The following is a 16,578-nucleotide window of genomic DNA, read 5'->3' on the forward strand; positions in this document are numbered from 1 at the left end:
AGGTAAACAAAGCCTCCAGGAAGCTCTTATTGGGTGGAGCCCACCACAGCTCAAGGAGGCTGGCCTGCCTCTGTAGACTCCACCTGTGGGGACAGGGCATAGCTAAACAAAAAGCAGCAGAAACCTCGGCAGAGGTAAATGCCCCTGTCTGACAGCTTTGAAGAGAACAGTGGATCTCCCAGCATGGAGGTTGAGATCTGAGAATGGACAGACTGCCTGCTCAAGTGGGTCCCTGACCACTGAGTAGCCTAACTGGGAGACATCCCCCACTAGGTGCAGACTGACACCTCACACCTCACACGGTGGGGTACACCCCTGAGACGAAGCTTCCAGAGCAAGAATCAGACAGCAACACTCGCTGTTCAGCAATATTCTATCTTCTGCAGCCTCTGCTGCTGATACCCAGGCAAACAGGGTCTGGAATGGACCTCAAGCAAACTCCAACAGAACTACAGGTGAGGGTCCTGAGTGTTAGAAGGAAAACTAACAAACAGAAAGGACACCCACACCAAAATCCCATCAGTACATCACCATCATCAAAGACCAAAGGCAGATAAAACCACAAAGATGGGGAAAAAGCAGTGCAGAAAAGATGGAAATTCAAAAAATCAGAGTGCATCTCCCCCTCCAAAGGAACGCAGCTCATCGCCAGCAACGGAACAAAGCTGGATGGAGAATGACTGTGATGAGTTGAGAGAAGAAGGTTTCAGTCAATCAAACTTCTCAGAGCTAAAGGAGGAACTACGTAACCAGCACAAAGAAACTAAAAACCTTGAAAAAAGAATGGATGAATGGATAACCAGAATAATCAATGCAGAGATGACCCTAAAAGAACTGATAGAGATGAAAATCATCACATGAGAACTACATGAAAAATGCACAAGCTTCAGTAACCGACTCGATCAACTGGAAGAAAGAGTATCAGCGATTGAAGATCAAATGAATGAAATTAAGCAAGAAGAGAAGTGTAGAGAAAAAAAGAGTAAAAGGAAATGAACAAAGCCTCCAAGAAATATGGGATTATGTGAAAAGACCAAATATACATCTGACTGGTGTGCCTGAAAGTGACGAGGAAAATGGAACCAAGTTGGAAAACACTCTTCAGGATATCATCCAGGAGAACTTCCCCAACCTAGTAAGGAAGGCCAACATTCAAATTCGGGAAATAAGAGAATGCCACAAAGATACTCCTCGAGAAGAGCAACTCCAAGACTCATGATTGTTAGATTCACCAAAGTTGAAATGAAGGAAAAAATGTTAAGGGCAGCCAGAGAGAAAGGTCAGGTTACACACAAAGGGAAGCCCATCAGACTAACAGCCGATCTCTCAGCAGAAACTCTCCAAGCCAGAAGAGAGTGGGGGCCAATATTCAACATTCTTAAAGAAAAGAATTTTCAACCCAGAATTTCATATCCAGCCAAACTAAGTTTCATAAGTGAAGCAGAAATAAAATCCTTTACAGACAAGCAAATGCTTAGAGATTTTGACACCATCAGGCCTGCCCTACAAGAGATCCTGAAGGAAGCCCTAAACATGGAAAGGAACAACCAGTACCAGCCATTGTAAAAACATGTCAAAATGTAAAGTCTATCGATGCTAGCAAGAAACTGCATCAACTAGCAAGCAAAATAACCAGCTAATATCATAATGACAGGATCAAGTTCACACATAACAATATCAACCTTAAATTTAAATGGACTAAACGGTCCAAATAAAAGACATAGAATGGCAAATTGGATAGAGTCAAGACCCGTCAGTTTGCTGTATTCAGGAGACCCATCTCACATGCAGAGACACACAAGGGCTCAAAATAAAAGGATGGAGGAAGATCTATCGAGCAAATGGAAAAGAAAAAAAAGCAGGGGTTGCAATTCTAGTCTTTGACAAAACCGACTTAAATAATCAAAGGTCAAAAGAGACAAAGAAGGCCATTACATAATGGTAAAGGGATCAATTCATCAGGAAGAGCTATCCTAAATACATATGCACCCAATACAGGAGCACCCAGACTCATAAAGCAAGTCCTTAGAGACTTACAAAGAGACTTAGACTCCCATACAATAATAATGGGAGACTTTAAAACCCCACTGTCAACATTAGACAGTCAACGAGACAGAAAGTTAACAAGGATATCCAGGAATTGAACTCAACTCTGCACCAAGCAGACTTAATAGACATCTACAGAACCCTCCATCCCAAATCAACAGAATATACATTCTTCTCAACATCACATCGCACTTATTCCAAAATTGACCACATAGTTGGAAGTAAAGCACTCGTCAGCAAATGTACAAGAACAGAAATTATAACAAACTGTCTCTCAGACCACAGTGCAATCAAACTAGAACTCAGGACTAAGAAACTCAATCAAAACCGCTCAACTACATGGAAACTGAACAATCTGCTCCTGAATCACTACTGGGTACATAATGAAATGAAGACAGAAATAAAGATGTTCTTTGAAACCAATGAGAACAAAAATACAACATACCAGAATCTCTGGAACACATTTAAAGCAGTGTGTTGAGGGAAATTTATAGCACTAAATGCCCACAAGAGAAAGCAGGAAAGAGCTAAAATTGACACTCTAACATCACAATTAAAAGAATTAGAGGAGCAAGAGCAAATACATTCAAAAGCTAGGAAGGCAAGAAATAACTAAGATCAGAGTAGAACTGAAGGAGATAGAGACACAAAGAACCCTCCAAAAAAATCAGTGAATCCAGGAGCTGGTTTTTTGAAAAGATCAACAAAATTGATAGACTGTTAGGAAGTCTAATAAAGAAGAAAAGAGAGAAGAATCAAATAGATGTAATAAAAAATGATAAAGGCGATATCACCACCGACCCCACAGAAACACAAACTACGATCAGAGAATACTATAAACACCTCTATGCAAATAAACTAGAAAACCTAGAAGAAATGGATAATTTCCTGGACACTTACACTCTCCCAAGACTAAACCAGGAAGAAGTTGAATCCCTGAATGGACCAATAGCAGGCTCTGAAATGGAGGCAATAATTAATAGCCTACCCACCAAAAAAAGTCCAGGACCAGATGGATTCACAGCCGAATTCTACCAGAGGTACAGGGAGGAGTTGGTACCATCCCTTCTGAAACTATTCCAATGAAAAGAAAAAGAAGGAATCCTCCCTAACTCATTTTACGAGGCCAACATCATCCTGATACCAAAGCCTGACAAAGATACAATAAAAAAAGAGAATTTTAGACCAATATCCCTGATGAACATCAATGCAAAAATCCTCAGTAAAACACTGGCAAACTGAATCCAGTAGCACATCAAAAAGCTTATCCACCATGATTAAGTGAGCTTCATCCCTGGGATGCAAGGCTGGTTTAACATATGCAAATCAATAAACGTAATCCAGCATATAAACAGAACCAAAGACAAAAACCGCATGATTACCTCAATATATGCAGAAAAGGCCTTTGACAAAATTCAACAGCCCTTCATTTTAAAAATTCTCAATAAATTCGGTATTGATGGAATGTATCTCAAAATAATAAGAGTTATTTATGACAAACCCATAGCCAATATCATACTGAATGGGCAAAAACTGGAAGCATTCCCTTTGAAAACTGGCACAAGACAGGGATGTCCTCTCTCATCACTCCTTTCAACACAGCGTTGGAAGTTCTGGCTAAGGCAATCAGACAAAGGAAAGAAATAAAGCGTATTCAGTTAGGAAAAGAAGAAGTCAAATTGTCCCTGTTTGCAGATGACATGATTGTATATTTAGAAAATCCCCTTGTCTCAGCCCAAAATCTCCCTAAGCTGATAAGCAACTTCAGCAAAGTTTCAGGATACAAAATCAATGTGCAAAAATCACAAGCATTCTTATACACCAGTAACAGACAAATAGAGAGCCAAATCATGAATGAACTCCCATTCACAATAGATTCAAAGAGAATAAAAAACCTAGGAATCCAACTTACAAGGGATGTAAAGGACCTCTTCAAGGAGAACTACAAACCACTGCTCAGTGAAATAAAAGAGGACACAAACAAATGGAAGAACATACCATGCTCATGGATAGGAAGAATCAATATTGTGAAAATGGCCATACTGCGCAAGGTCATTTATAGATTCAATGCCATCCCCAATAAGCTACCAATGACTTTCTTCACAGAATTGGAAAAAACTGCTTTAAAGTTCATTGGAACCAAAAAAGAGCCCGCATTGCCAAGACAATCCTAAGCCAAAAGAACAAAGCTGGAGGCATCACGCTACCTGACTTCAAACTATACTACAAGGCTACAGTAACCAAAACAGCATGGTACTGGTACCAAAACAGAGATATAGACCAATGGAACAGAACAGAGCCCTCAGAAATAATACCACACATCTACAACCATCTGATCTTTGACAAACCTGAGAAAAACAAGAAATGGGGAAAGGATTCCCTATTTAACAAATGGTGCTGGGAAAATTGACTAGCCGTAAGTAGAAAGCTGAAACTGGATCCTTTCCTTACTCCTTATACGAAAATTCATTCAAGATGGATTAGAGACTTAAATGTTAGACCTAATACCATAAAAACCCTAGAAGAAATCCTAGGTAATACCATTCAGGACATAGGCATGGGCAAGGACTTCATATCTAAAACACCAAAAGCAATAGCAACAAAAGCCAAAATTGACACATGGGATCTAATTAAACTAAAGAGCTTCTGCATAGCAAAATAAACCATCATCAGAGTGAACAGGCAACCTATAGAATGGGAGAAAATTTCTGCAATCTACTCATTGTCCCTCTGACAAAGGGCTAATATCCAGAACCTATAAAGAACTCAATCAATTTTACAAGAAAAAAATAAAGAACCCCATCAAAAAGTGGGCAAAAGATATGCACGGACACTTCTCAAAAGAAGACATTCATACAGCCAACAGGCACATGAAAAAATGCTCATCATCACTGGTCATCAGAGAAATGCAAATCAAAACCACAATGAGATACCATCTCACACCAGTTAGAATGGCAGTCATTAAAATATCAGGAAACAACAGGTACTGGAGAGGATGTGGAGAAATAGGAACACTTCTATACTATTGGTAGGACTGTAAACTAGTTCAACCATTGTGGAAAACAGTGTGGTGATTCCTCAAGGATCTGGAACTAGAAATACCATTTGACCCAGCCATCCCATTACTGGGGATATACCCAAAGGATTATAAATCATGCTGCTGTAAAGACACATGCACACATATGTTTATTGCGGCACTATTCACAATAGCAAAGACTTGGAATCAACCCAAATGTCCATCAGTGACAGACTGGATTAAGAAAATGTGGCACATAGACACCATGGAATACTATGCAGCCATAAAAAAGGATGAGTTCATATCCTTTGTAGGGACATGAATGCAGCTGGAAACCATCATTCTCAGCAAACTATTGCAAGAACAGAAAACCAAACACCGCATGTTCTCACTCATAGGTGGGAACTGAACAATGAGATCAGTTGGAGACAGGAAGGGGATCATCACACACTGGGTCCTATTGTTGGGGGTGGGGAGGGATAGCATTAGGAGATATACCTAATGTAAATGACGAGTTAATGGATGCAGCACACCAACATGGCCCATGTATACATATATAACAAACCTGCACATTGTAACATGTACCCTAGAACTTAAAGTATAATAATAATAATTTTAAAAAGACATACAAGGAGTCAACGAGCATATGAAAAAATGCTCATCATCACTAATCATCAGAGAAATGCAAATCAAAACCACAATGAGGTACCATCTCACACCTGTCAGAATGGCTATTATAAAAATAAATAATAGATGCTGATGAAGCTGCAGAGAAAAGGGAATGTTTATGTACTGATGGTAGGAATGTAAATTAGTTCAGCCCCTTTGGAAAGTAGTTTGGAGATTTCTCAAGGAACTTAAACAGAACTACCATTCAACTCAGCAATCATATCACTGGGTATATACCCAATGAAAAATAAATCATTCCATCACCAAAAAGACATGTGTACTCACATGTGTATCATAGTGCTATTCACAATAGCAAAGACATGGAATCAGTCTGAGGGCCCATCAGCGGTGGATTGGATAAAGAAAATGTTATGCATGTATAACCTGGAATATTACACAGCCATGAAAAAGAACAAAATCATGTCCTTTGCAGCAACATAGATTCATCTGAAGGCCGTCATCCTAAGTGAATTAACATAGGAACAGAAAACCACATCCTGCATGTTCTCACTTACAAGCAGGAGCTAAACATTGGGTACATATGGACAAAAAGATGGCTACAAGAGATACCAAGGATTACTAGCGAGGGAAGGGAAGGGACAAGGGCTGAAAAATTGAAAAACTACTTATTGGGTACTATGCTCACTACCTGGATAATAGGATTATGCATACCATAGGTGATAGGATCATCATTCTGTGATCACTCATAGGATCATTCATCAACATCAGCATCACACAATATACTCACGTAATAAACCTGCACAAGTACCTCCTGAATCTCAAATAAAAGTTGAAGTTATTATTATTATTATTATTATTATTGAGACGGAGTCTCGCTCTGTCGCCCAGGCTGGAGTGCAATGGCATGATCTCGGCTCACTGCAAGCTCTGCCTCTCAGGTTCAAGCCACTCTCCTGTCTCAGCCTCCCAGGTAGCTGGGACTGCAGGCACCTGCCACCATGCCCAGCTAACTTTTTGAATTTTTTTTAGTAGAGATGGGGTTTTACCGTGTTAGCCAGGATGGTCTCAATCTCCTGACCTCGTGATCTGGCTGCCTCGGCCTCCCAAAGTGCTGGGATTACAGGTGTGAGCCACTGTGCCTGGCCCGAAAAGTTGAAATTATTTATAAAAATAATGTACCTTGGCCTCCATGACCTTTTCTTTACCCTGGCTCTTGCCCAGAAACCCATCTGGCATGTAAAGAGGAGGACTGACCTGGTCATCAAATGCCAAAAGAATGGGAATATATATATATATATAATATTAACTGAAAATTTATTAGGAAGCTGAAGCTGGATATAGGATGTAACATTATGCACAATAGAGCAAAACTGTTTTGAAAATCCTCTCTGTTACAATTTCTGTTGGCTGTGGCAGCTGTCATCTCTATGTCCTCCCTTTCTTTCCCCATAATAAGTCTTTTCAACCTTCTGCATAGGCAGGAATACTCAACTAGGTTCCTGAGCTTCTCCAATTTGCATCTACACCCACCACCCAATTCATTAAAACAAAAGATCTTTCTTGGTATTCACCCTCTTTAGAAGGCCCAGGAAGGGATTATAAACAACTACTTATCTTTTTTCTAGACACATTTTTGTGTGTAAATTTATTTTGTTATAAAACTGAGATATATGTACCTCCCTGATTTCCTGCTGTTTGTCGGCTTTAGACCTTATTCGACTTGCCAAATGAATGTACTCAGCTACTGAAATCAAACAAAGCTTGAACAAAGGGTAATCTCTCAGATATAAATATCGTTTTCAGCATACATATATGTATACACATGTATATACACACACACACATAAAAATTAGAGAAAATATATCAAGAATACATTTAGTTTTATTTTTCAGCTTTCCACAAATACACAACAGTAGTGATATAGTTTTATAGGAGAAATTCAAAATTCTGAACAATTCCCCAAACTTCTTCAAATGCAATAAATTGAGACTATCATCTGGCAGTTTAGAATTTTCTTGCAGTTCTATCATGTACAGCCATCTGATCAAAGCAATAGCAAACATTCACTTATTACCAGAGTTACATGAGAGCTGGGAAATCACAGTCTAATTTTAAACTCATATTTCCAGGCAGAATCCCCTACTGATTCTCATACTAGTAAGAGGAAGATCCAAGAATCTCCATTTTTAAGCAGAACCCAGGTGATTCTAATGCAGGTAACTATGATGGCAAGAATCATCAGTAATGATTTAAAAGAACATATTCCCAGGCACCATTACCCACTTACTAAACAAGAAACTTCTGGAGCTCTCCTGATCCAAAGAACTCACATCTTTGTAAAGGTTCTGGTGATTGTGTGTGTGTGTGTGTGTGTGTGTGTGTGTGTGTGTGTGACGGAGTTTTGTTCTTGTTACTCAGGCTGGAGTGTAATGGCGCAATATTGACTCACCCCAACCTCTGCCTCCAGGGTTCAAGCTATTCTCCTGCCTCAGCCTCCAGAGCAGCTGTGATTACAGGCTTGTGCCACCATGCCTAGCTAATTTTGTATTTTTAGTAGAGATGGGGTTTCTCCATGTTGGTCAGGCTGGTCTTGAACCCCTGACCTCATGTGATCCACCTGCCTCGGCCTCCCAAAGTGCTGGGATTACAGGCGTGAGCCACTATGCCCTGCCCCCAGTGATTCTTATGATCAGGTAACAGTGAGAATCATTGCCTTAGAGTATGCCTCTATTCGTAGGTTATGGCTACATGGTTTCTCCTACTCCAAATTCTTGATATACCATCATATTACCATAGTTTTTCTTAGTTAAAACCAATGAAGATCTGAATGATCAATTGTAATTCAAAGAATAACTGAAATTTTTTTCAACTAATTTTCTTCCATCCATATTATGTACTTTTGACATGCAAAAACATCATACTTCAAGCATTTTTTAAAAATCTGACCATCACAAAAAAATCTTGTAACAAGAGGAGGGAAAAAACTGTCATGCTATCAATGAGAAAAGTGGATTCCTAGAAACAAACTGACTTAACTAAGGTCACACTGCCACTAAGAACTATGCAGCCCTGACTTTAGTCTATTGCAAGAGTGTTCCCATCACTCACTAAACTTCCTGTCACCTGCAATGTGCTTTGTTTTCAACATTGTATACAGTATATCATTTCATTTTATATGCACAATAGTACAATGAGTTATGAAAAAAAGTATGGTCTTTGAAGTCGGACAGATTTTTTTTTTTTTAATTATCTTTCTGTTGAATCCAGACTGCATCTGTGTGCCTTAGGGAATTCTCATTTTCTTCTCATTTGTAAAATTATAGATAATATTAATAATATTATCCTTATTGGAAGATTTTGTAAGATTAAACGAAATAAAGTACATCTAAGCATCCAGGACAGTGTCCAGCACATAATAAGTGCTCAATGAATGTTGGCCTTTTAGTTTCTTTGACTTCTTCTCTCCCTCAACTCCTGTCTTATTTTTAGTCCAGTAGTGTTTTCATTGCACCATTCTGCCCTTCTTAGTAGCCTGTTCCTCATTTCACTGTGCAGTGTTCTCATTCTGGTCTCCTGTTATGGATTCCATATTTAATCTAACTAGACTTGACACTGAGCCTCTTGGACAACATTCTCCAACGTGCCTTTTCATGTTCAACTCCAGAGTTAACAAACCTTGACTTAGAAACTGCCCATTGGGGTAGTGAGTAGGGGTTCAGAAGACCCAGCTTCTACATCAGGTCCTGTCACTGACTGACTTTATGACCTTAGGCAAGTTAAAGAACCTCCCTGGGCTTCAGCTGTAAAACTCAAGATATGAAAAAGTGATCCTAAATTTTCCTCCTGCTCTAAAATTTCATGACTTTATGATATTAATGAACTTGTCGGTCTAACAATAGCTCTTTTTCATTTCTTATTTTAGGCATGAGTTTAAAATGAATGCTCTGAATTACAGAAGATTGTTATACTGGCTTCCATGATTCCATTGCCTACAAAGTTCTTTTGCAATTTTTTCCTTAGCTTTATCATTGTAACTTAAAAAGTTCATAGAGGAGCCCATAGAAATACTTCATATCCCTGAAACCATCCATTAAAAATAGTTATAGGCCGGGCACGATGGCTGACATCTGTAATCCTAGCACTTTGGGAGGCGGAGGCGGGCAGATCATGAGGTCGAGGGATTGAGACCATTCTGGCTAACCAACATGGTGAAACCCCGTCTCTACTAAAAATACAAAAAAATTAGCCAGGTGTGGTGGCGGGTGCCTGTAGTCCCAGCTACACAGGAGCTTGGGGCAGGAGAATGGCGTGAACCCGGAAGGCGGAGCTTGCAGTGAGCCGAGATGGCACCACTGCACTCCAGCCTGGGTGACAGAGCAAGACTCCGTCTCAAAAAAAAAAAAAAAAAGTTACAAAGGATCAGTCATCAGATCTGGGGAAAAGCTTGCACCATAGCTTGCATTTAGCATCACCTATACAATTCTGACCTGAAGTATAGCCATGCTCTGAGTTTGGGTGTTAACAGCATGGCTGAATGTATCAGTCTTCAATGCTGCACTTTTTTTACTGGGTACAAGAAGGACAATGACAAGTAGCAACTACTACACAGGACTTCCAGGGCCAACATTGACACACATACAAAGATGAGAGTGAGGGATGGGGCTGAAATATCCTTTTCACAGTGATAGTCAAACTCTAATTATAAGAAAAAGCACATTCATTGGCAAAATACAAATGCAAATGAGTTATATCTTGCAGCTTCAGCATGGCTTTGAAAAAATTCCTGCCCATGTGCAGTAGTATAGAATTTATCTTTCCAGTTTTTTAATCATGTTCTAGCTGTCTTTTTAACGAATAGCTCAGGGACGGAAGCTTTTTGCTTTAAATTGGGTAAAACTGGAATGTCTCTATTCTCCACTTACTTAACCAAATCTTATAATTCCTTTAAACTACATTCTTTCCACGTTATACATAAAGACTAGCGTGATCTCTCCCATTCACGATAATCCCTCACAGAATTTACTGTCAGTTTCAACTGTCATCTATATCATATGCTAACCAGACTATTAGTTTCATTTTCAAGTGAATGTGTTTGTCACTCCAGTACCCATGATTGAATCCTAAAAGTTTTTGCCTGATAAACCCAATGCTTCCAGCTCACTATTACCTTCTGCCAAATTCCTCTGATACCATGGGCCACCTGTCAGGACATCTTCCTTGGCACTTCATGCAGACTACCCACTTGGCTGGACTCCTTCCGTCTGCATGGACAAACTCACTGTGTTAAGTCTGTCTACTATTTGGAGATCTGTTGCCAGGACTGCTAATAAACATAATGTGGTCCCCCTCCGTGATTCTCCCTCAACAGTCTGTCTCCCCATTGTACTAGCAGTAATGAGGGAACGGAAAAATGGTGAGAGTAAATAAAGTTGAGATTTAACCCCTTAAGCACATACCATGAAGAGAGTAGGCATTTGTGGCTAATCCAGGTATTACCTAAGTGATAAGCCCTTTATTCCATGTCACCACTTGGGACCCTATAACAGAAGCCAGCACCATTGTGTTTTCAAATAGTATTTTTCCTTGAGTAAGGAAAAATGAAGATGTTAAACACATGTAAGGAGGAGCTTAAAATACTTTGAAGAAGTTATATAAAATATTCCCAAAGCTCAAGGAGATGTTAAATCTAGTGGACAAATATTTAAACAAATCTTTCTTTCTAAGTACCCTGTAAACGTAACTAGTTGGAATAACTTATCTTGAAAATATATTCTCACTTGTTAAAACATCATGGCTATTTAATCAACATAGGTTTATGCTTGTTGCTCTGCCACATGTTCTGAAATGACTGAATCCACTTTCCACAACTGTGACCTCAAAGGAAATGCTCTACTAAAGTCAAGTCAATGGAGTTTTAAAATAAAGTCTACCAAGAGTCACAATGTCTATTTTTAAAGTAGTCAATCTACTTCTGAGAGCCACGCACAAAACAGAAAACAAACACACTTTAAATCTGTTACACAGTGAAATGTTTGTGGAATGCAATTTTCATGATGATTTTTTCAGTGCATTAAGACCGGGGCCTATCATGGGGAGGGGGGAGTGGGGAGGGATTGCATTGGGAGTTATACCTGATGTAAATGACGAGTTCATGGGTGCTGACGAGTTGATGGGTGCAGCACACCAACATGGCACAAGTATACATATGTAACAAACCTGCACGTTATGCACATGTACCCTAGAACTTAAAGTATAATAATAAAAAAAATTAAAAAAAAAAAAAAAAGAATTGCTTTTCAGGAAATATCACTTCTCTCCAAGTGCCTTTTGACTATACCAAAGAGTGCTTTTTAACACCTAACTGCAATTCATTCAGATTTTTATTTAGATAGTTAATTACTGTAAGATCATACTTCAGTGAAAATGACCAAATGTAATATCATTGATAGTTCATTCTCCTGCTGTTGGTATTTCACCTCTTGAAAAATCACATTATTTGGTGCATGTGAAATAATGTTACATTAATTTCTTTGTTCTTTCACAAAGCAAAATATTTATGGTAAAACTGCAATGCACTAACCATGCTGTGGGAATGAAAAAACTGATAAAACATTTCCTCTCCTCAAGGAGCTTACACATTACAGGAGGTATGTGTATACACAGGTGACAAGCAGGTACTTAGATAAATTATAAGAGGGAGAAGTGTTGAAAGACACCAATAGTGTGAGGATCCAAAACTTGATCTTTGAAACTTTCTTATTCTTTTTAATAGTCTCTCCTCTATTCAGCTTCTGTTATGAACTTGATGCACATAAATCTAAGATATTACACAGACACACACACACACAACCACATCTGCACATATATATGCATATAGGCACACATATATTTGTATGTATTGATATAGAAATATGAGTAGATTTCTGCTAGGTCTATCACCTGCTTTCCATTTTTTTCTTTTTCTTTTTAAAATAATTTCTGATTTTATTATAGATTCAGGGGGTCCAAGTGCAGGATTGTTACATGGGTATATTATGTGATGCTAAGAATTGGGGTATGGATGACCATGTTGCCCAGTAGAAAGCATAGTACCTGATGGGTGGTTTTTCAGTTCATTCCCCTCTCCCCTTCTGCCCTCTCCAGTAGTCCCCAGTGTCTGTAGTTCCCATTTTTATGTTCACCTGTACTCAATGTTTAGCTCTCATTTATAGATGAGAACATGTGGTATTTGGTTTTTTGTTCCTCTGTTAATTCACTTAGGATGATGGCCTCCAGATGAATCCATGTTGCTGCAAAGGACATCATTTCATTCTTTTTCATGGCTGTATAGTATGCCATGGTGTATAGGTACCACATTTTCTTTATCTGATCCACTGCTGATGGGCACCTAGGCTGGATGAACATATGTGTGCATGTGTCTTTTTGGTAGAACAACTTCTTTTCCTTTGGGTATATACTCAGTAATGGGATTGCTGGGTTGAATGGTAGTTCTGTTTAAGCTCTTTGAGAGATCTCCAAACTGCTTTCCACAGTGGCTGAACAATTTACATTCCCTCCATTAGTGCATATGCATTCCCTTTTCTCTGCAGCCCTGCCAGCGTCTGTTATTCTTTTTAATCTTTTTTATAATAGGTCAGACTGACAGGTGTGAGATGGTATGTCACTGCAGTTTTGATTTGCATTTATCTGCAAATCAGATAGTAATGATGAGTATTTTTTCATATGCTTGTTGGCTGCTTGTCTTTTTTCTTTTCTTTTTTTTTTTTGAGAAATGTCTGTTCATGTTCTTTTGCCCAATTTTAGATGGGATTATCTGTTTTTTGCTTGTTGAGTTGTTCAAGTATCTTTTAAATTCTGGATGTTAGACCTCTGTTGGATGCATAGTTTGCAGATATTTTCTCCAATACTGTGGGTTGTCTTTTTACTCTCCTATTTCTTTTTCTGTACAAAAGCTCTTTTGTTTAATTAGGTCTCACTTGTCAATTTTTTTGTTGAAATTGCTTTTGGGGACTTACTCATAAATTCGTTGCCAAAGCAAATGTTGGAAGAGTCTTTTCTCATGGTTATCACTGCCCTAGGCCCATGGCAAGTACTGCCTGGCTACTGCTGATGTTCACACAAGATCCAATGGCTGTTTAGTCAGCTTATGGTAAATGCTGCCAGGCCTGGCTCTCTCCTTTCAGGAATGGGCCCCCATCTGGCCCAGGATGAGTCCAGACATGCCATTTAGGAGCCAAGGCCTGGAGTCAGGCACCTCAGGAGCCAACTCTGTACTCTGCCCCACGGTGGCTGAGCTGGTACCCAACCTGCAAGACAAAGTCTCCTTTACTCTTCACTGTGCTTTCCTCAAGTAGAAGGAATATCTCACCATGGCCACCACAGGTGGGGAAGTTTGGGTTTCACCTGAAACCAGCATGGCCCTGGATGTCACCCAAGGCTGCCTGGTTACTCCTTATGTTCATTTAAGGCCCAAGGGCCCTTTAGACAGTGGGTGATGAATCCTGCCAGGATTGAGTCCTTCCCTTCAAGTCAGTGGGTTTCCTTCTGGCCCAGAAATGTTGTCCAGAGGCAAAACCTGAAATGGGGGCCTCAGGACTCTGCCTGGTACCCTAGTCTACTGTGATAAGCTAGTATCCAAGTTGTAAGACAAAGTCCTCTTTACTCTCTCCTCTCCTCTCCTGAAGCAGAGGAAAGGAGTCTGTCCTGGAGCTGTGAGCTGTACTGCTAGAGATTGAAGGAGGAGTGGTTCAAGCATTCCCTTGGCCACCCTAGCTGGTGTCTCACTAGGTTGCATGACACAAAGTCCACTGCCTCCAAGCTCAGCATAGCACAAGGACTAGCCAAGAAATTCCAAGTCCTTGTGGCCTAGACTGCCTTTCAAATTTATATGGGATCCCAAAGCACTTTAGCCTGCAGTTGGGAAGCTACCAGAAATTCCCCTCTGGCTAGGGCTGGTCTAAATGCTCTCTATGTGTGCCAGCTGAATTTTGCCCTGTGTTGCATTCTGCTATGACAGGCAGCACTAAGTTCCAATGCAAAGTCCCACAGTCACTGTGCTCTCCCTCCCCTAAGCACATAGATTCTCTCTGTGCCACGTGGCCACTGCTGGGGGATGGGGGAAGAGAGGTATCAGCAATTCAAGACTGTCTCTCCTACCCTCTTCAGTGCCTCTTTCCTTAATATAATGTTAAAACCAAGTACTGTGATCATTCATCTGATTTTTGGTTCTTATGGAGGTGCTTTCTTATATGGATTGTTGTTAAATTTCATGCTCCTATGGGGGGACAATCACTGGAAGGTTCTATTTGGATATTTTCCTCCATTTGTCCCACTTTTTTCCTTTGTTTACAAACATATTTTAACTATTTTTTTAAAAATTGTGTAAATTTATGGGGTACAAGTTTAATTTTCATACACAGATAGTGTAGTGGTGAAGTCGGCACTTTTAGGGTATCCATTACCCAAATCTTTTCCTTAACCTAGCAAAGATAGTAGGTGGGTGGCGTATGCCACAAATCAAATGCTTATGCAAAGAAATAAAGGGATATATATATATAAATCAAATGACATAATTACAAATACTTAATAGAAACTGAGATAAGGTTTTCCTTAGAAGACAGTTTTCTCTACAATTTATTTCTTGTGTCCTGTATGTAGCATGTATGAGTCACATTACATTTTGCTGGTATCTGTTTATGCCCTAGTTCTAGTGAGTTTACTAAAACCACAGAAAAATGTGATACAATAATAAAGGTAGAAAAATCCTATGTAGTAAATATCTATAAAAATTGATGATTTACTTTCTCTAAAAGTATTCAGAACTGGCCTGCTAATTTTATTAAAAATATTTTTTAAAAACTTCAGAAAACATCCTGGCTAACATGGTGAAACCCCATCTCTACTAAAAAAAATACAAAAAACTAGCCGGGCGAGGTGTCGGGCGCCTGTAATCCCAGCTACTCCGGAGGCTGAGGCAGGAGAATGGCGTGAACCTGGGAGGCGGAGCTTGCAGTGAGCCGAGATCGCGCCACTGCACTCCAGCCTGGGTGACAGAGCGAGACTCTGTCTCAAAAAAAAAAATAAAAAAATAAAAAAATAATAAAAATTCAGAAAAGTAGCACCAAATTATAACGGTTTCTTTTTTAAAAAATTACAATGCCAACCGGGCACAGTGGCTCACGCCTGTAATCCCAGCACTTTGGGAGACCAAGGTGGGCGGATCAGCTGAGGTTGGGAGTTTGAGACCAGCCTGACCAACATGGAGAAATCCCATCTCTACTAAAAAAAAAAAAAAAAAAAATTAGCCAGGTGTGGTGGTGCATGCCTGTAATCCCAGCTACTGAGGCAGGAGAATCGCTTGAACCCAGGAGGCGAAGGTTGCAGTGAGCTGAGATCGCGCCATTGCACTCCAGCCTGGGCAACAAGAGTGAAACTCTGTCTCAAGAAAAAAAAAATATATATATATATAAATAAAAAAAAATATATATTATATATATTATATACATATTATATATATATATAAAATACCTTTCTATAGTATAAGTGGAATTTTCCTACCAATAGAAAACCTAAGCTCGATTGCTTTCAAACCATTTAAATAATTATAGTAAGGACAGGTGTTTTAGTGACACTAATTTTACTTCTTTATTTTTTTTTCATCTGAAATATGTAAATATGGGATGAATTAGAACACAGGTTAGTTGGTTGTGAACTTGCTAGGATATTTGCCTTACATATTTTCAAATGTCTTCAGTACATATGCTTTCTGGGGCTCTATTTCGTTAAATTAACTCTCTTACCACATGTACTAGTTTCTATAACTTCTACATGATGCTCACAAAGAGGGATACAGTTTGCAGAAGACTCAGTGCCGAGCTGTCACTTCT

At 39.4% G+C, this 16,578-nt stretch overlaps 1 protein-coding gene across 4 annotated transcripts in view; it reads right to left on the reverse strand.

Annotated features, from left to right (window-relative positions):
• Nucleotides 1-16,578, reverse strand: part of TMEM117 (transmembrane protein 117) — a 589,216-nt gene that overhangs the window by 83,657 nt on the left and 488,981 nt on the right. The window contains exon 7 of one of the 4 annotated variants that reach the window (XM_033222349.1): nucleotides 13,413-13,998. The exons of the other annotated variants lie outside the window; for them this stretch is intronic. Coding sequence (XP_033078240.1) covers nucleotides 13,948-13,998 — 51 coding nt within the window. The 3' untranslated portion in view covers nucleotides 13,413-13,947. Of the gene's footprint in view, nucleotides 1-13,412; nucleotides 13,999-16,578 lie in introns of those variants that run through there. 4 annotated transcript variants of the gene reach the window in all.

Source organism: Trachypithecus francoisi, unplaced genomic scaffold (genome assembly GCF_009764315.1).
Source record: "Trachypithecus francoisi isolate TF-2019V2 unplaced genomic scaffold, Tfra_2.0 Lachesis_group11, whole genome shotgun sequence".
Taxonomy (NCBI): domain Eukaryota; kingdom Metazoa; phylum Chordata; class Mammalia; order Primates; family Cercopithecidae; genus Trachypithecus; species Trachypithecus francoisi.